Raw genomic sequence first — 21,259 nt, 5'->3', positions numbered from 1 at the left:
AGGAGTGACTTTGTAGAAACGGAAACCGGTTACAATTCGGATTTTTTAACACTAAACTCTTGGAAAAACCCATTGTTTGGTCCCTTCAAAGTTGGACTTAGAACACCTTCGGTGGGTTATTTCGAGAGTTCAGATTAAAAAGTTTTGCGTAACTTTAATTTAGTGGGAGCGACCACTATTAATATTTCCGAACTAACTTAGCATAGTTTATTTTTCAGAAAAATGGCATCACCGTCATCGAGCAAGGTTATCGGTACGCCTTTGTCCGTTATGGTAGGAGCGACTATCATGGCAAATCACGCTGAAATACCCGAGAAGTTCTCGGGTTTGCAATTTAAACGGTGGCAACAGAAGATGTTCTTCTATTTGACCACCTTGAACCTTGCGAGGTTCTTGACAGAATCCACTCCCCTAGCCACTAACGCGGAGGGGGAGACCGACCCTCAAACTTTGAGTGCGGTAGATGCGTGGAAGCATTCGGAATTCTTATGTCGAAACTATGTGTTAAACGGTTTAGTTGACGCGTTGTATAACGTGTACTCTTCAATAAAGTCTGCCAAAGAATTATGGGAGTCTTTAGACAAAAAGTACAAAACGAAGGATGCGGGAACAAAGAAATTTGTTATCAATCATTTCTTGGACTATAAAATGGTTGACTCTAAGACTGTAATTAGTCAAGTCTAAGAGTTGCAAGTTATACTTCACGACATCTTTGCTGAGGGAACGACACTTAGTGAGACATTTCAAGTGGCAGCGATGATTTAAAAATTGCCTCTTAGTTGGGTTGAGTTTAAGAATTATCTTAAACACAAGCGAAAGGAGATGGCCATTGATGATTTTATTGTTCAACTTTAGATAGAAGAAGACAATAAGAGAGCTCAAAAAGGTAGCCTAGTGGATGTTTTCGCCAAGGCTAACTTAGTCGAGTACGGCCAATCCTCCAAAGGGGGCAACAAGGGCAAAGGCAAAGGTAACAAAGGGAAAGCGAAAGTGGACCTTGGTGTGAAGAAAGGGGCTGTGAAAAAGAAGCCTCCACCTTTCCAAGGACCATGTTACAACTGTAACGAGATGGGGCACCGGGCGAACCAGTGCAAGAATCCGAAGCGCGAGCGCGTTCGCATTTGGTGGACGAGGATGGCACTCCTCTCGTGGTGATGATTACCGAGGAAGCGGATTTCATCGAGAAAGTCAACATTGTGGGAGACTCTCCCAAAGGGTGGTACATTGACACTGGCGCAACCCGCCATGTTTGCGGCGATAAACAACTCTTTAAGAATTTCAAAAAGGCGGCGGGTGGCCAGATGCTTTACATGGGGAATAGAGCAACTGCGGACATCATGGGGGAAGGCGATGTAGTCTTGAAGTGGACTTCTGGCAAGGAGCTCACGTTGACCAAAGTTCTCTATGTTCCCTAGATTCGCAAGAATCTTGTCTCGGGATGGATGCTCAACAAGCACGGATTTCGCTTGATGATTGAATCAGATAAATTTATTTTATTGAAAAATGGAATGTTTGTCGGCAAGGGTTATGCCGACAATGCTATGTTCAAATTGAATGTAATTTTTGTCAAAAATTCTATGAATATAATTGCAACTTCTATTTACATGATTTAGTCATCAAATTCTAATTCTTGTGTTTGGCATGGTAGACTAGGACATGTAAATTTTAATTCAATTCGATGTTTAATTAAATTAAATAGCATTCCATGTTTTAAAATCGATTCAAAATATAAATGCGAAACATGTGTTGAATCCAAACTAACGAGAAAGCCTTTCAAATCAGTTCAACGAATAACCGAACCCCTTGATTTAATCCACACCGATGTGTGCGATTTAAAAGCCACTCCCACAAGAGGTGGAAATAAGTATTTCATCATGTTCATTGATGATAATACTCGGTATTGCTATGTATACTTACTTAAAAGTAAGGATGAAACAACAGACAAGTTTATCTTGTATAAAGATGAGGTTGAAAATCAACAAAACCGGAGAAGAAAAACTTTGCGAAGTGATAGGGGTGGTGAATATGTTTCACCATTTGCGGAAATATGCGCAAAAAGTGGCATAATGCATGAGTGTACCCCACCTTATTCTCCACAATCAAATGGCATTGCGGAACGAAAGAACCGTACATTGAAAGAGATGATGAATGCCATGTTGATTAGCTTGGGCATGAGCTATGACTTGTGGGGGGAGGCTATTCTCTCAGCCAATTATATCTTGAATAAGATACCCCGCAAGAAAACGGACATGACTCCGTATGAGTTATGGAAGGGTAAAAAACCTTCATACAAATACATTCGAGTGTGGGGGTGCCTTGCCAAGGTGACGGTTCCGCCACCAAAGGCACTAATGATAGGACCTAAAACCGTGGATTGTATATTTATTGGATATGCACACCATAGTAATGTGCATAGGTTTCTTGTACATGAGTCCAAGAATCCCAATGTACATGAAGGCACTATTGTTGAGTGGAGGACCAACGATTTTTTCAAAAATGTGTTGCCCTGTTTAAGGAAAACACATGCGAGTTCATCAAGAGCGGTTGATGAAGCAAGTACATCAAGAGCGATTGATGATACTGTTCATGATGAGAGACATGAACGACCCGAAATTGAGGAAGGTGAGCTTAGACGAAGCAAAAGACCAAGGATTGAAAAATCCTTCGGTCCTGATTTCGTGAGCTACATGGTTGAGGGTGAGCCCAATACCTACCGCAAGGCGGTTACCTCCGCGGAATCACCTCAATGGAAAGAAGCAATTAAGAACGAGATAGATTCTATATTGCAAAACCATACTTGGGAGTTAGTAGATCTTCCGCCGGGTTGTAAACCTCTTGTATATCGTTGGATATTCAAAAGGAAGATGAAAGCCAATGGGAGTAATGATAAATACAAGGCAAGGTTAGTGATCAAAGGGTATAGACAAAAAGAAGGTCTAGACTATTTTGATACTTACTCGCCGGTCACGCGAATAACCTCAATAAGGTTGGTTCTTGCAATCGCGGCCTTAAGAAATTTGGAATTCACCAAATGGATGTAAAAACCGCATTTCTAAATGGCGATTTAGATGAAGAGATTTACATGGAGCAACCCGAGGGTTTCTCCACCCCAGGGAAAAAGAGCAAAGTATGTAAACTAGTCAAATCATTGTATGGTTTGAAGCAAGCTCCAAAACAATGGCACTTAAAGTTTGATCATGTCATGCTGACAATGGTTTCAAAATAAATGAGTGTGACAAATGTGTCTATGTGAAGGACACGCCAGGAGGTTATGTGATTTTATGTCTTTATGTAGATGATATGCTTATCATTGGGAGTAATGATACTATGATTAAATCTACAAAAGATATGTTGAAAGCGAGGTTTGACATGAAAGACTTGGGTCTCGCGGACGTGATTCTTGGGGTTCAAATTACTAGAACCCAAAATGGTCTTATCTTGAGTCAATCTCACTATGTGGATAAAATTCTTGAGAAATTCAATAAGGATGACACGCGTGTCGCGTCAACTCCAATTGATACGACCCACCATCTATCTAAAATAGAGGCGAGGGTGTTGCTCAGTTAGAGTACTCAAGAATTATTGGTAGTCTAATGTATCTTATGACATGTACTCGACCCGATCTAGCTTATGCCGTGAGTAGGCTAAGTAGATATACTAGTAATCCAAGCGTGGAACATTGGAAAAGTATAACACAGGTTCTAAGGTACTTAAGATACACAAGAGACTATGGACTCCATTATAATCGAGATCCAGCTGTGATCGAAAGATACAATGATGCAAATTGGATTTCGAATATAAAAGATTCTAAATCAACAAGTGGATATGTATTCACACTTGGTGGTGCAGCTATTGCTTGGAAGTCTTCTAAGCAAACGGTTATAGCTAGATCCACGATTGAATCGGAGTTTATCGCATTGGATAAATGTGGTGAAGAGGCGGAATGGCTACGTCAATTTATGGAAGATATTCCAATATGGCCAAAGCCTTTGTCGGCTATTTGCATACATTGTGACAGTCAATCAACGATTGGTAGAGCCCATAGCGTGATGTACAACGGCAAATCAAGGCATATTCGACGTAGACATAACACGGTACGACAACTAGTCACAACGGGTGTTATCACGATTGACTATGTGAAGTTAAAAGATAACATTACAAACCTGTTAACAAAAGGCTTAAGCAAAGAGTTAGTTAACAAGTCGTCAAAAGGAATGGGACTAAAGCTCATGGGAAAAGGAGACATGAGGGAAACCTAACCTAGTTGACTGGATATCCCAAGATCTAGGTTCATAGGACAACTTAATCATGAAACCAAGGGTGGTCACTGTGGGGAGTACCCCAAACCAAACTAAAGGGCGTTGCGCGCGCGCGCATCCTAGTCCATTCCAATCAGTGACACATGTTGTAAGGATAAGCATAATAAAGGTTAATGATTTGTGGAAATCAACAAACCTATTGCTTTTAATGATTCGAGCGAGAATAACATATGTGAGAGAGAACTAGGGTCGGTTCGAATGGATTTTGGGGCAAAAATCCTAGAGCTCTCGCAGAACCAGGCTAGTGTTTTAGGACCATAATAGGACACGACAGTGAGGGGTTGGCCAGACCAGGGAGAGTGTTGTGTGAAGTGTATTGTCGTCTACATAAATGGGGGTATGTTCAAAGACATCGTGTCTACACACCGCTAGGAGACTAAGTATGCTTCACAAAGGAAGGTTCAAAGGGTAACACCTACCTATCCTACAATGCTCAACCGTTGAATTGAATCTAAGAAACTTGCATGTATGGATTGATCTCAATGTGAAAATGAATGAGTTTTGTTTTCACATGTGGGGATGTTGGAAAATGTATGGAAATGAATAAGTTTTGTTTTCACATATGGGGGATTGTTAGAAAATTTTTGTGAAAAAAAAATATATATGCTTAAACTTTGAATTATTTTATTTAATGTTGTTAGTCAATTAGTCAAAGCCATTGGTTAATGGTTCATTTAATTTGGTCAAAAAATTAAAGTTTTGGTTAGTGATGGTTGAATGGTTTCAACTTTCTACTAGTATAAATACCAAGGGAGCTCCTTGGTTGTAGACACACAAAAAACACAAAATTAACACATTCTCTCTTATGTTTTCTCCAACTTTCTCCTTAAAAAATTCCAACATTCTTGATCATCTTCATCATTTTCTTTAAGGTACTATTCGGGTGCTAGAACCCTCCCCGGCAGTACATATTGCTTAGGCCGTTGTACCCTGGGAAACAAAACGGGGAGAGATCTGGAATTTGTTTTAAGGGCCCCGTGTAAAACACGATCCTCGGCCACAAAGACTAGGACACCATTCTTCTTCTACAAATTTCTTGCATTATTTTATTTCAATTGTATTGTAATTTTGATTTTTTCCGGTGTAATTCGTATTGTAATTTACTTGCTTTCCTAGATAGGTTTGATTCCTTGTATTGTAATCATTTTATTAAAAGTGTTTTATTTTTATGCGCGTACGGTTTCCTACACTAGTAAATTAATTGGAATAAGTTATAAAGCATATGAAAAAACACGAGTTTAACTTGGTTAAACTAGTCTTTCCATAGGTGGTAGTCGCCTTAGCCTTGAGCCCAGCAACGAGTGTAAGACGGATTATCTACAAGCTAGAACAGGAAAACAAGCTATGGAAACGGGTTAGAAGGGAACGATGCTCTAGGCTTAGCAAAGAGTTCTCATCGCCTTCATCAAGGTCTCTCTGTGCATGAGTGTAAAGCACAAAGAGTGTGGCGTGGAGGAGTGTGAGAGAGTACTTTACTGCATGGATGGAAGGCCCTATTTACAGTTGAGCTCATCCATAGACGAAGGATTGTCGCTTGACCACGCGATCTAGGACGGGTTGGGCGACTTTTGTTATGGCAAAGATAATGGATATCGTGGATGCCCATTTGCTCTGGTCCCCACTCTGTTGTACTGTCTGTCCCCTAAGCGAGTGTCTTGACGGATGCGTGCGTAGAGCGCATGCACGTCCTGCCATCTCGTCGAAGTTTCGTCCTAACGTTCCTTCTTGTATCTTTGTTATAGGGGTTTTTTGTTCCCTTCTTCTAGTGTTTCAGCTACGGGATCGAGTTTGGTACAATACCTCATCAATTTAGATTATATTTTGGTATATATGCTAATAATTGAAGAAGATGAGTATGCTGGCTTAATTGTTGTTTGGCTCATGAAACAGGTCCAACCAATGAGTTAATAAGGATTAAGATTAAAGAAGTAGGTTTATCTCATATTAGTTACTATTTGATTTGTGATCAGATAGGTTTGCTTGACTAGTAAGTTTGGTTACCATATATAGATGATTCGAGTTATGAATTTATCAAGAAAATTGTAATCATTTTTGAGATAATTTTTTATTAATAAACGATAACTATTTATTTTGTTCGAGTTTAATTATCGATTGAGACTTGAGGATAAAGAAAACTAGCAAAAATGACAATGGAATCTTAGTAATTTAGTTCATTGTAACTTGTATGAGTTGTATATTTTGTTTTATTGTATTTTAAAAACCAATTTGATTTATTGGTTACATTCTGTTATAAGTTAAGCAAGTGGTGATTTTAAAATTTATAAAGGTGAGGATAATAAATAATTTATGAGTTAATTGAACAAATGGGCATGTGGTTTGAGTATAGTATGTTTGTTTGAAAATGAAAATTTTCAAATTTAATTAAAACATATGTGAATAGCAAACACCATAGTACCAGATACGTAAATGAAAAAGTGATTTTTTTTTTTCTCATTACACGTATGACGAAAACAAGAATTAAGAATTTGTTGATTTTAATTCTAAAAATGTTAGCCTATGTTTTTTTTGAACGGCCAACGAAAAACAATTTATATCAAAATAACTAACAATACAAAGTATAAGCTGCTTGCCTAGCAAGCTGCTAGAACCAGCCCAAAACATCAAACACCAGGACATTAATCCAAAAAAGCTACACTACAAAGCGCCTCTAATCCGCCCACAATACCGAAGACCTGCCCGGCCTATTTTCAACCCAAATAAAACAAAGGGGTTTTATGTCCTCGACCATGCTTCCCACATTCACTGCCAAAGCCATTGTGCAACATATCCTTCTGGACCTTCCATAAGCACCAAAGCATGACGAGACAAACCGCATGAAAAAACTCTGCTTTTCTTTTAGGGAATCTGATATACTTATATAAATCAAGAAGTTCTCGGACGCTAAAAGCAAACAAGCGATGGACTTACACCAAATGGAGATGGCTTGCCAAACCTATTGGGCTAAATCACACGAAACGAAAACGTGTTCAGTCATTTCTTCTAACAACCCGCACGTGGGGCAATGCCCATAACCAACTTTGATATTCTGTTTCACCAAAGTGGATAAAACCGACATTCTATCTAACTCCACTCTCCACGCCAAAATTCTAGCTTAACTGGGATTCCAATTATTCCACCAGAATTTATAATCAACCGGACCAAAACTAAGTTACTAACCTCTTTAATGTTTTTTCATTAATTAACAATTCCTAGATATTCTAAGATAAATATACAACAACATGCACTCTACAAGATTCGAATTCCCAACCATTTGATTATAGGACACAACATTTTAACCATCAGGATGTCTAATCGGAGACTAATGCTATTTTCTCCACACTATTTTTTACCATTACGATCATTCTTTTTCATTAAGGCTGCAGTTTTTGTTAACCGAATTTCAGTTTGATACTTCAGTAGAATATATACTGATTTGAATGAATTGCTCAAAATATCTACAACAGTAGATATGCTATAGTTTTGTAATTAGTAATATTGATCAATCATTTGCAAGTATTCTAAAGAGACTTTGGTCCTTTAGGGGACCGTTTCAATATTGCACTAATAAATACACGCCAAGTCTCTTGTACCATCCCGTTTCACATTTATTTTACATGTGAACAAACATTGATTAATCTAACAATATGTGTGAGTATTTATAGGAATAAAACATTACATACTCCGCATGTTTCGTTCTATTGTGTTTGAAAGTTCAAAATCCTAAGGAAGGTGGCGTAAAGCAAAGCATAGAACACGCAAAAGCCAACAAGAACAGCCGCAACAGGACCAATGAAATCCAATTCAAAACCATAGTAGTCCTTAATATAACTTGTCATGGTTGGGTTAGTTGTCATACCAGGCACCACGATTTCGTGATTTGCGTCATGATATTGCGAGACAATGCACCCGTACACTGTCCACGCAACTGGACAGATCCAGTAGTACCAAACCCACCATCCGGGAATTTTCTAAAGTTTCAAATAAAAAAAAATAATTAGTGGGATATAACATATATTAAAATAAAGTTGTACACGAATAAGTAATTAAGGTTGAAATATTTACAGGACGTGGGATATAAAACCCTGCGAAGGTATTGCAAAGCAGGTAAAAGCCGGCAGCGAATATAGTTGCTACTTGCTCATTTGGTGAGATGGAAACAGTCATCATTCCATAGTATGTGAAGTAGAGAAATGAAAAGAAGGTGATGAAGAAAAACCAAAAGAATTTAGCTACTGCCCATTCAAATGACACCATGGAGTATACAATCCCAGTGTAATATATTGTTTGAAGTAATGCATATGGTATCTCCACAAACACCTAAAACATATTTCATAAGTTCCATTAGAATTTGTGAATATACTATAAATAGGGTTTATATCAAATACAAATTAAATTAACGTGCTAACTGTGAGAATCAAGTAGTGTAATATATACAACATAGTGTAATTATAGTGTAGATATAATTACATAATTATACTACTTGATTCTCACAGTTAGCACGTTGATTTAATTTGTATGTTAACTTTTCCCGCTGTAAAAATATATGGGTGTTTTGGAATTAAAACAGACCTGTGCCATGGCATATGGTAATGAAGAGTACATCCCTGCTGCTCGTTCACGATAGAAGACCGTTCTTTCCGTTGCCACAACTGGCTGGACTGTCTGGGAGTTATTAATACCAACAAAAAATACTGAAGAGTACATGGCCCCAATCACAATGCCCAAATCAGTGCTAGTGGACCTGAAAATGTAAATCAAGAATCTTGAAACTGTGTTTATAAATAATCATACATTTTTAATACTTACTTCTTGTTGCCAATTTTCCAAAATAAAGTCCCGAACATGAGGGCACAGAGTAACGTGAAGCAGAAACGTACAAGGTTATAATCAGGATTTCTCCAGTAACTCCACCACATCTTCCATATACAAGACTTGAATTGTCCCCAAGAAGATTGAGCATATTGTGTTTCAAAGTGAAGATCAACGGCGCCAGGAGCGGGTACGCTTAACTCCTTCACCAAAGCCTTGTTCCTTCTAAGATTTTCATTTTAAATGATAACCACTCTTATATTAAGTTATAACATTTATTTTTAACATACCCTTATAATGCAAAGGACTTACTTGTGTAAAGATGAGGCAATGAAATGGTCAGCAAAATCTATACCTAACCGCATCTCTGCAACACTAGAGGTCACTTCCAACATCCATGTTGCTGGATTGTATTTCTCGGGAATCTTTGGAACTCCATTAACTGCCTGATAATACATCTTGTTAGACTAATATTAGGGAGTCAATCGTGTCGGGTTGGCGGGTTGATAGGTTTTGGGTTGGCATGTTGAGATTTTTTAACCCTAACCCAACCCATATTTTTATTCGTGTCGTGTCATCTCGACCCATTTAAATTCGTGTCATGTCCGGGTCGTGTTTCTAGTCAACCCATTTTACGTTAATTTACGAATACGAGTAATACCTAATGGCTTAATAATAATCTAAACAATCAATTTCTCTTATTCATAAAAACATTCTAATAACTTGTGATATATCTAATTGTTTTTGTGTATTTATCTCTCATTCCTGATTAACAAACAATATAGGTTCAGATATTTAGATCAAGATAAGAACAAACGAATAGAAATAATAAGAGAATAGACAGTTGAGACTAATAAGATTAAAATGTTGGAAGTGAATAGTGGATAAAAATATTTTAAAAAGTAATTAGTTTAACTTTTAAAAGTTAATAGACATATGAAAAATAATAAATCAAAGTATTTAACTTTAAATTTAATTCTTCTTATTTCTAAAATCAAAATATTAGATTCTCTAAAATTCTTAAACGGGTTAACAGGTCAACCCACTTTTTAACGGGCCGGGTCCGGGTTGACATGCTTTTAGACGGGTCAGGTCCGGGTTGACATGCTTTTAGACAGGTTGACCTGTTTAAGAAAACGGGTCGTGTCAGCTGACCCAAAACCTGTAATTTTTCGTGTCGGGTTTCGTTTTGGGTTGTGTCAGGAATTGACAGCCCTACTTCATACGATGGGGGTAAAACACGCAATACATACCTCAAAGTACTCGATAACTTGTTGAGAATGTTTTCCAAGAGGACCTGAATAGATAACTTGCCCTCCTCTTTTTAGTAGTAACAACTCATCAAAAGATTCAAAGATATCAATGCTAGGCTGATGAATGGTGCAAACAACTGTTCTTCCGGTATCAACAGTGTTTCTCACAGCTCTCATAACAATGGCCGCTGCTCTTGCATCAAGCCCGGAAGTTGGTTCATCCATAAAAATAATTGAAGGGTTAGCAACAAGCTCAACCGCAATTGTCAACCTTTTTCGTTGTTCCGTTGATAATCCGCTAACTCCTGAAAGTCCCACTATTGCATCTTTGATATTGTCTAGTTCAACAAGCTCCATCACTTCACTTACAAATATCTGTAATCATAAAGGGAATTATTATTATTAGTAGTATATTATACTAAATTAATTAATAACATCTATGCTATTTACCATCTTGTCTTCCTTGCTAACTTCAATCGAGAGACGAAGGAAAGCTGAGTAGATTAAAGATTCATGAACGGTGATTGTGGGAGAGTGGATATCGGTTTGTTCACAATATCCGGAAATTCTAGCAAGCGTTTCTTGTTTTTCCGGGAATCCTGATATTCTGATGTCTCCATCAATATAACCACCGGTTTTTCTTCCTGCTAAAACGTCCATTAATGTAGTTTTTCCATGTAACATCCCGAAATTTCTAAAGTAATATTTAATATATTATTTTGTCGGGTGAAATAAACGAGTTAGTGGAACGATAATAATAATAGCAAAATATGAAGACTTAGTAGGATAATTAGATGGGATTAGATAGGGACCAAAAGGAAATATGGGCCTTCGGTCCATGGGCTTAAGGGAGTATAAATACCCCCTTAAACCCCAATCCTTTCCATTCCATCCATTTATCCATCCTAATCTCTACACACCCCAAAATACACACACAACCCGAACCAAGATCCAAAGGCGAGGACCCGAGCTTGTTGGTGCTAGATCGTCGTGACGAACCAAAGCAACAAGACCAGCTCGTGTTCGTAGTTCGACTCATTTACGGTACGTTTATATCGAGAACTTGTTCGTTTAGGTTGGGATTAGTATAGAAATGATAGATCTGTGTTTGTATGGTAAAAACGAATCCAACAAAGCTAAACTTACTGAAAATGGTTATGATTTGATGGGTTAATCGATTGATAGAAGAACCCGTAACCTATATGCCTAAATCGCACCCTTTAAACATCGATGTTAGGTCGATTTGATGGTTGGGGTTTGTAGGCGCTGGTCAGACGATTCCATGAATACCTAAATCAAGTTATTTGGTTAAGAAACGAAGATGATTAAGGGATTTAAGCACGAACAGTAGCTGCAGCCGACAACTTCGCCTGCAAGCTAAGTTCGCCTGATGAACTTCGCCTGCAAAGCTAAGTTCACCTGATGACAACTTCGCCTAAAGCTAAGTTCGCTTAAGGTTCAACTTCGCCTGCAAGCTAAGTTCGCCTGATGAACTTCGCCTGCAAAGCTAAGTTCGCCTGATGACAACTTCGCCTAAAGCTAAGTTCGCTTAAGGTTTAACTTTGCCTAAAGCTAAGTTCGCCTAAGGTTTAACTTCGCCTAAAGCTAAGTTCGCCTAAGGTTTAACTTCGCCTAAAGCTAAGTTCGCCTAAGGTTTAACTTCGCCTAAAGTCGAGTTCGATTAGAAAATAAATTAAAAACCTAATGAAAAATGTGTTAAGACAATTAATGTAAATAAAATTTTTCCAAGCTGACCTGGCAGCTCGACCCCAGCCAGAGGCTCTGCCCCTTGGACCCTGCTAGGGGCTGCCGCCCCTAGACCCCGCTGCCAGGGGCGCTGCCCCCGGACCCCCGTTCGTTGTGGGTAGTAGTTAAGACTAGAAAGATGATATGAGTAGTGATAGTTAATTGATACGTATACTTGTTATATAGTCAGCCGTGCACAACTGAAGAAAGGGATTACGATTAACGGTGAACGTAACCGTGTTCAGGTGAATTTCTAGCCCCATTTCCTTGTTATGTTTTCGGGGCTGTGTGCATACTCGATGTGAAGTGTTAATACACTTACCTTAAGTGGTAAGTGTATGCTATAGATGTTATACGAGGTAGCTACTATATAATACTTGTTGGTGCGTGAACGATCTTCGGATATTGCACGCATCGCCAAGGATAGTGATTGCCAAGTGGTTATTAGTGTGTATGAATGCTATGATGTGACTTGCTTATTATGTAAATGATATGAAGCATGTTGTAGACAAGTAGAGGTAGAGCGTGTTAGAAGTGGCAAGAGTGTAGTAAGAGTGTTAGTGGCATGACGATAGTACGTGGTAGGGTAAGCCTATACGTGACTACGTCATTAAAGTGGCAAAGTGGCAAAGTGGCATAACGTTATACGTTATTAAAGTGGCAAGGTGGTAGGTGTAAATAAGAGGCTAAGTGGTAAGGTAAGCAGGTTAGATAGTGGACTACGTGTCTTCGGATACGTGTATGATGCAAGTAGTGGTTGTATGATAAGTTGCTTGATTAACTAGAACTCACTCAGCGTAGCTGACTTTTAGTATGCACGCAGTTGATCAGACCAAAGAACTAGCATGAGGATGGCACATGGCATGGATTGAACGGCTGGCATCTTAAGATGGAAGAAAAGATGTTTTAAATATAATGATTTGTTTTATAGTATCAAAGAAGAGATTGAATGTTTTGTAACGAATGCTTCAAGTAAACGTTTCCGCGAAAGTTTTAATTAACTCTGATTGCAAGAACTGTGTTTATGAGTAAATCCGACGCTAAAGTAGGGCTACCGGTTCGGGGCCTTACATTCCAGCACCACTTACTCCCATCAACGCAGTTAAGACTCCAGGTCTAAAAGTACCGGTTACATCACGAAGTAATTGCAACCTGGTATCCGTCACCCCATGTTCTTTCATTTCCTATTTCGAAAAATCATCATAGGATTGTATAAATATATATAGGGTTTGAATCAAATACAAATGAAATTAATATGCTAAGTGTGAGAATCAAGTAGAGTAATTATATATACAAGTGGAGTAATTATATAATTACATCATAGAGTAATTACACAATTACTCTACGATGTAATTATATAATCACTTTACTTGTATATATAATTACTTTACTTAATTCTTACAATTAGCATGTTAATTTCATTTTTACGTTAACTCCCCCCCCCCCCCACTCACACACACACACAAATATATATATATAGATATATTATGTTATGGATAATATTTTAAATAGACAGAGGAGCTTACACTAGGCATATCAACATAATAGTTCATGTCATTGAAAGACATGGCGAGTAGAGTAAATGGAAGAACCATCCCTTTCTTGGATACACGATTAGCGTCTAAAATGGAAGAACGAATTTGACGTAGTTTCTTCTTTCCATCTACAAAGTTTATCATTAGTTTGATTTTTGTGTTAATTACAAAATCGAAAAGATGTTAAATCATTTGTGTTAATTACAAAACCAGTATTGATATTGAAATCTACATTACTCTACTCATCAACGTTTAGCATCACATGCATATACAAAGATAAAAGTAAATGCTACTATCAACTACTACATTAACTACCCACTAAAATATAATTAATGAAACTACATCAATACTACTCTAGTTCTATGATGAGTGAATTTAATGTTTAGCTTGACAAACGATATGATACAAGGGTTGTTAGTAGTTGTCTTTTTGGCTTGTGTATTCTTCATTTCTTCTATATACACACAATAACAATCAACTACTACCCAATATTTTTCTTATTCTTCTCCCACATTGTAGATTAATATTTGATTTGTTGTGAGTTGTTAAAGGATGCGCCTATACCATATTAAAATATATACATTACTAGATAGTGGACTTGATGCTACTACCCGCCACATTGTAATTAGTAAACTACATGAATCCTACTTCAATTTTATGAAGATTGACATCCTTAACAAATAGTAACTTTTGGGAATCTGAATTTCATACTTGAACTCGCTCCTTCATGAGTAGCATGACCATCTAAGGCTGTAACTTCTTCCTTAGAGATTATTGCTTGTGGTCTTCCAGGGGCTAGTTAGCATATAAAAGAATCATCATAGTTAGTTATTGAAACTCTCAAGCCTTTGTAAACTCAAAACAATTAACTAACTTACCTTCTAAATACATGAGAGCAAACGTGAAAAGGATATTGAAGATAAACATATAACCAAGAAGAGCACCGACACCAATCCAGTATGAGCTTTTTGAAGTTGGGATATCCAAGTTCTTTAACACAGAAAACCCTAGGTTTGTTGAATTGTCGATACTCTGCCAAAATAATAGCGCTATTGAATTTTAATAATCGCAACTTTGACCTATTGGCCTGGATTAATTCCAACTGAAAAAATGTTTTATGACAATCCCAACTCTCAACATATTTTCCTCCTGTAATCCCATTTAACTCAAAAGTAACCTCGTTAGCCTTTTGATAATATGGAACATAAGTCTCAGATTGCTGGAAGAAAATAGATTAGAAGCTGTGACTGCTAGAAAACATTTTTTTAGTTGGGGTTAGTTCCGGTCAATTGGTCAAACTGAGATTATCAAAATCCGATTCCTCAAAATAATATCAAATATACCAACTTCTTATTCCTATTAAAAATATCAAATATACCAACTTCTTATTCCTATTAAAAACAAATTTAAGATTTTAGCAAATTAAAGAGCTAGTGGCATACTCTTCGACTAGTCCACCTATAGCCAATGAATTCATTGATGGCAACAGATTTGTAGCTATATGACAGAGGTGATATCCAATAAGCCCATTCCCACCAGTTTGGAATTTTGGTTTTAGGTAGAATAAAGCCACCCAATAGAAATATAAGCATAAGTACAACAGATCCACCGGTGTTTGCAATATTCATTGTTTTACAAACTCCGGCAATCAACCTAAAAAGTCCTGCCGCAACATTCTGTATCAGAAACACCAAGAGAAGATGCTTGAAGAACCTGTATTACACCATACACATTGATGAGGGTGAGCAAACCATTAACCGTTAACCTAAATTAATCGACAGTTATGGTTAAGGCTATTTGATTAATCTATTCTAGTTATGGTTAACGGCGGCTCGTAACCAAACATTAACCGAGCCGAAAATAATTAAGGCATGCTTACGCCAAGATGCATATATTTTTATATGCGTATATGTACATGTGTAGATTAAATATAAGTGTCAGTTTTATAAAGACCATGGGAATATGTATATATGTGTGTGTGTATATATATATATAATTAACATTCATTCAATTCCCATTTGATTTGATGTCACTATTTTTTTTCAATGCTCATGTAATTTATTTCAACCTTGCTTGATTAATTAACCGAAATCTAACCATAACTGACAATAACTGAGCTTCATAACCAATTAATCGAAACCAAAGTTCAATTATGGTTATGGTTAAGGCATAGAACTGCAATTTGCACACCTCTAATACACACTAATATGTATAGCATAAATTACTGAAAGTTTTATGTTATTATTATAGAGAATTAGAATATAGTTAACATAATACCTGCTAGCAGCTGGGGCAAGGCCAACACCCCAGTAGAGAATAATAGTCCACATAATACTTTCTATCAACGATATTGGTATACGAAGCAAGAAAGCTGGAAGTGTGAAAGCCCATGGAGGGTGGAACATGAGGTCTCTTTGTTTGTAAACAACAGGAAGCCTCATTATAATGAGTGATAAGTCAGCAAACCCATTAAACATGTTAACAAGCACACTACTCAAAAGCGCACCCATGAGAATGAAACCATCTATTTCATTCCGGTGGTGCATTGTGGTCCTAAAATATAGGGTCGTGGTAATTAATGATATAAACAGGATTTGCACGGTTTTAAAAACATAAACAAACGCGTTTCTTTTCATCAACAACACTTCTTTATCCCATGAAGCCTTAAGTAGTTCCATTTTGGATACTAAGTATTTCTTATAGACTAAAGCGGCTTTGTGACTTTGGTTTTTGTCATACGGGACTGATAATTCATGTTGCAACTTTTCGCCTACATGGAATGTTTTGAATCGTTGACTAAATTCGCTCACTGGGATGTATCTGTATGCTGTGTTTCTATCTGCCCAATATTGCTCTTGGTCCTTTTTAGATGTCACCTGGGATTAAAAAAAATATTAGTGATTTACGATCAAGTTTAACGGTATTGCGTAGTACACAATAAAAAAAATTACTTTTTAGTTTTCACCTCTTGCAAGAAGTCAGCAGCACCCTTTCTTTCAGGGCATTTGAACCCACAACTCTCAAAGAACTCGACAACGTGTTCTCGAGGGCCCTGATACACAATCTGGCCCTCGGATAGCAAGAATATGTCATCGAAAAGATCAAAGGTCTCGGGGGCAGGTTGTAGTAGGGACATGAATATTGTCGAGTCCGTGAGGTGCGCTACTTGTTGCATGCATTTCACTATCTGAAATGTAGTTGAGCTGTCTAGACCCGTCGATATTTCATCCATAAACAGCGTTTTTGCGGGGCCCACAAGCATTTCTCCCATGGTTACAAGTTTCTTTTGTCCCCCTGAGATACCTCTTCGCATTTGGTCTCCAACGAGGGTGTCACGACAGATATCAAGGCCCAATATCTGATTTTTGGTGTAACAAAACAAATGTATCGATTTAGGAAAGATTATACTAAAGATATTAAAACCGAAAGGTAATATACTTACTCTAAGAGTGTAGTAAGTAATCAAATTACTTTCATCTCCTTCAATGGCAGTTGCCTTCATGAAAAGATCAACTTCCGCTTCCGGGAAGATCCCTGCTTCTTTTTCTCTTCTTGCAAGCTCCGTTAAGAGTTCTGAATTTCATTATCTATAGTTATTATCTTGTTAAGTATTAGAGTAGTTTCTATCATAAATTTTATAGCAGCGGTTGATCTCTAGGTAGTGGCTAGTCGGTATGCAATTTATGCATTTTATAGTATAAAGTTGATGCTACAAGTCCGTCTCCGAGAATTTATATACCTCGGCCGAGTCGAAATAAAAAACCGCCCATAGGCTCTAACGAGTGACGGAATATAGAAGCGAACTTTTTAAACGACATTAACATTATATTTTCAAAGTGCCCATATTTCCTTTTTTACTTGTGTCATTACAAATGTCCACTTTCAAAATTTATTAGTCAATTTCCAAGTTTACTCTTAAGCACACACAACTAGTATTAATAAACAATATGGTGGACCCATTTTCCAAGGGCATTATTGTCATTTGGTTAGCAAAAAAGGTAATCATTTAATCCACCTTAAATTTTGTGTTTTTCAAACTAAGACACTTTGACCGGGACGGAGGGAGTAACGATATATATAGCAAAACCTTAGAAATAAAATCAAATACAGTAATTGCTAACGAAATATATAGCAAATCTTAACATTCTTTAGCAAATGGATTTTGGTTTGGGCCCAGTAACCTAAACTTTACCAAATGGATTGTGAATAAAAATTTTTTTTGAGGCCGATAATTTTAAGATAATCAAAATCCAACTATATAAAGTTTATTTATTATATATATATATATTGACCCCTAAATAAAACGTGCCTTGGCCGAGGGTGCGGCTAGCACACCTCAAGAGCTGGGCATATTGCTATTCACAATATTTATGGAGACTTGGAGAGAATACAGTACAACCAATTACTTTAACACAATTTCACAATATGTGGTTTTAAAGCTAAGTTACCTAACCGAGATCCAACTCCTTGACATCTTGCTGAGAAATCTAGAGTTTCTTTAACGGTCATTTCGCCGGCATGAATATCATACTGGCTAATATAGGCTGAAGTCCTTCGAGGTTCAAATTCGTTAAGTTTATGACCGTTGTATGTTATCTCTCCATCAACTCTTAAGCTTGGATTTAACCTTCCCGCCAAAGCCAGTAGAAGTGTTGTCTTACCAGAAGATGGTGGCCCTAGTAGAAGTGTCATCCTATAAATAGTGTTTAATATGAAATTTTGGAAGACTTGTGTGCTTTATTACAAAATAAATTTTGAATAAGCAAGATTTACGCCTAGAAATCTAAAACCTTATATCTTATCTTATATATCTAATGAATAAAAATAATGAATGTCATATGTTAGTGTTGAAGTTCATCTAAAAGTTGGTTTTTTCACATCTCTCTCCTATTAAATATTAGATGTTATGTATCACTTTGATGAAACCTATTTTTTGATTTTTCGTTTTTCTCTTCTATTAAATAATAATAATGAACTTTTTTAATTTGATAAATAATATGATTACACTATAAGTCGTATTTTTTAATTTTTTATAAAACGCTTTTTGAGAAATATTTAACATTTTGTTTAAAATAAATATTTTTAAAAAACATTTATTTAGCCAGTGTAATATATATATACATATAGGATTTGGTTCATTTCAGAAGTGTTTCTTAGAGCAAAAAGTGCGAGAAGAGATTATAACCAATCACATGATTTCTTTTTTAATTTGTTATTATTTAAATAAAAGGGTATGTTAGTAAAATATAAAATGTTTTGTTTTGTAACTCATACTCATTAATGGTTTAATTAATGTTAAGTTACTAACAAATGATGAGTAGTTATTATTATTATTATTATTATTATTATTATTATTTATTTCATCTAAAATTTGAACAATTAAAATCCATTTGATCTAAAATAATTTTATTCTAACACATGGCTAATTAATTTTTTTATTTGATATCTAATGTGAAGTTTTTTTTTTATTTTAATCGACTAATGTAGTGTAGGCTTATCTTATGTAATTTAGATAAAGTTACGTAATCTAGTGTATGCACACTTTCAAATTTTGTATAGTTATAACTAATGTAATGTAGACATATCATATATAGTCTTGAAAAAACTAATGTAATGTAGGCTTACTTTTAAATATTGTGTAGTCATAACTAATGTTGTGTAGATATATCAAATGTAGTGTAGGCAAAAACTAATATAGGGTAGGCACACTTGCAAGTGTTATATAGTCATAACTAATGTGGTGTAGAAATATCATATGTAGCGTAGGCAAAACTGATGCAGCGTAGGCTCACTTTCAAATATAGTGTAGGCACACTTTCAAGTGTCATATAGTCATAACTAATGTATTGTAGATATATATAGTGTTGTGTCGGCAAAACTAATGTGGTGTAGTGTAGGCACACTTTCAAATGTTATGTAGTCATAACTAATGTATTTTGGACATATTTAATGTAGTGTATGAACATTTTCAAATGCTGTGTTGTCATAACTAATATAGTGTAGGTAAAACTAATGTCGTGTAGTCACTTGAGACAAGTTGGAGTATGTTTTTATGTATCATGTATATCTATTAAACTAGTATTAATCATCTTATGAGCATTAATTAAGCTAGAAAAAATAACCGACGAATTCATTAATACCTGGTTTTGATTAGGCCAACACTATAAAAGACATGCAGCCCTTTTTAATTAAAAATATGTCATAAATATGTGTCTTTATTTACGATAATGCCATTTCTATTGTTTACAATTGATTAAACACAATCAATGGTCTAGATTCATTTTTCGCACTTCTCGCTATAATATCACTTCTCGCATGATCCATCCCATATATATATATATATATATATATATATATATATATATATATATATATATATATATATATAGGGGAGGGATATTTTGAGAACCATGTTGAGTTTTAATTAAATGGATTAGATTATGTGGTTGAGATTAAATCTGACTAAAAAGTCAAAGAAAATAGGAGAGAGAATAAAAATGTAAGTGATTACACTAACTTTTACATCCGTTACACATGCGTAAAATGTCGACTTAGTACGCAAAAAAACCTGTAATTTTTTTACATATATGTAACCTACATATATTACGCATGTGTAAAAAATTTTCAAAAAACAAAAAATTGTTATATTGAGTTCTTAGAACTCAAAGTGGTTCTCATTTGAAATCTTTATATATATATGAATATATATGTGTGTGTGTGTTTTTCTAACTTAGTATTAATATATTAAGATGTATACCTTCCGGGCCTGATAATTCCGGATGCATCTTTAAGAATTCGAAGCTTAGCTTTCTCGGAGAAACTGATGCCCAAGGTAGCTAGAAACGATTCAACAATATTCCGAGCAGTATTTATCAGTGTTGGAAGTGCCCTCTCTCCGACGTGGCAATCCGCTTCCACTGACAAATTCCGAAACCAAACTTCTACGGTTGGAAGGGAGATCCCAACCCTGAGATCATTTCATATAGTAACATGCCTTATTAGTAACATGAACAAGTTGAAACAAATGATAATAACACGAACACTTGCTTGTCAATCCTATCTCTTAACTTCCTAAAAAATATCTCGTTATCTTCTTCAGCAACTTTAAAAACCTTATCTATAAAGTTTTGTCGAGTTTGTGGATCAAGAGCTCGTACATCTAACAACATCTGTTCAGTACGTGCTTGTTCTTGATCATCTTGAACATATGGCTGGAAGATGGTGGTTCGTAATCGACTATATGTCGGTAGTTTTTCCAAAGCAGCCCATCGTAAGGCCTCTTCATCTTCCATCGAGTGACGGCTGCTACCGCGGCTGTGAGCAAACACGTCTTCCATCCGCCAACTCGTGGCAGCTCTACCGATACTTCTCCCCACACTCCGGCTAAAACTCATCTTTGGTTCTTTCTCCATTTTTGAAACTTAAAGTGTTAGCTTCTTAGGGTTCTATGTTATTTATAAAGTTGGATTATTGTTAAACTACTACGAATGATATTATACTTGTCACAAGGTGAAGTTGGTCATGGTAAATTTGTCAAAATCTGTTTGATTTTCATGGTTATATGTTAATATTAAATCCCATAAAACAACCTTCTTAT

At 36.2% G+C, this 21,259-nt stretch overlaps 1 protein-coding gene across 1 annotated transcript; it reads right to left on the bottom strand.

Annotated features, from left to right (window-relative positions):
• Positions 1–8,014: 8,014 nt before the first annotated feature.
• Positions 8,015–21,074, bottom strand: LOC143625699 (ABC transporter G family member 35-like). Its single transcript, XM_077095968.1, has 18 exons — positions 20,704–21,074; positions 20,420–20,629; positions 18,111–18,355; positions 17,105–17,235; positions 16,628–17,020; positions 15,940–16,538; positions 15,105–15,375; positions 14,541–14,694; positions 14,380–14,457; positions 13,654–13,790; positions 13,199–13,311; positions 10,832–11,075; positions 10,382–10,756; positions 9,441–9,574; positions 9,126–9,353; positions 8,889–9,060; positions 8,382–8,636; positions 8,015–8,287 (listed from the first exon to the last, which is right to left on the bottom strand). The coding sequence occupies exons 1-18, from the start codon at positions 21,072–21,074 to the stop codon at positions 8,015–8,017; spliced, it is 4,383 nt and encodes a 1,460-aa protein (XP_076952083.1).
• Positions 21,075–21,259: the final 185 nt, after the last annotated feature.

This window comes from Bidens hawaiensis, unplaced genomic scaffold (assembly GCF_021521415.1).
Source record: "Bidens hawaiensis isolate Kalapana, Puna unplaced genomic scaffold, B.hawaiensis_p1.1 tig00004192_1, whole genome shotgun sequence".
In the NCBI taxonomy this organism is placed as follows: Eukaryota; Viridiplantae; Streptophyta; class Magnoliopsida; order Asterales; family Asteraceae; genus Bidens; species Bidens hawaiensis.
Note: the sequence above shows the minus strand (reverse complement) of the source record. Positions and strands in the feature narration are given on the sequence as shown.

Bases quoted from the DNA above. Each gene is read 5' to 3' on its own strand.
- LOC143625699 (XM_077095968.1), bottom strand. From the start codon at position 21,074: ATGGAGAAAGAACCAAAGATGAGTTTTAGCCGGAGTGTGGGGAGAAGT. The intron at 20,630-20,703 runs GTTCGTGTTATT...AAATGATCTCAG, and splicing joins GATAGGATTGACAAGCAAGT to GGTTGGGATCTCCCTTCCAA. The intron at 10,757-10,831 runs GTAAATAGCATA...TTATGATTACAG, and splicing joins TTAGCAAGGAAGACAAGATG to ATATTTGTAAGTGAAGTGAT.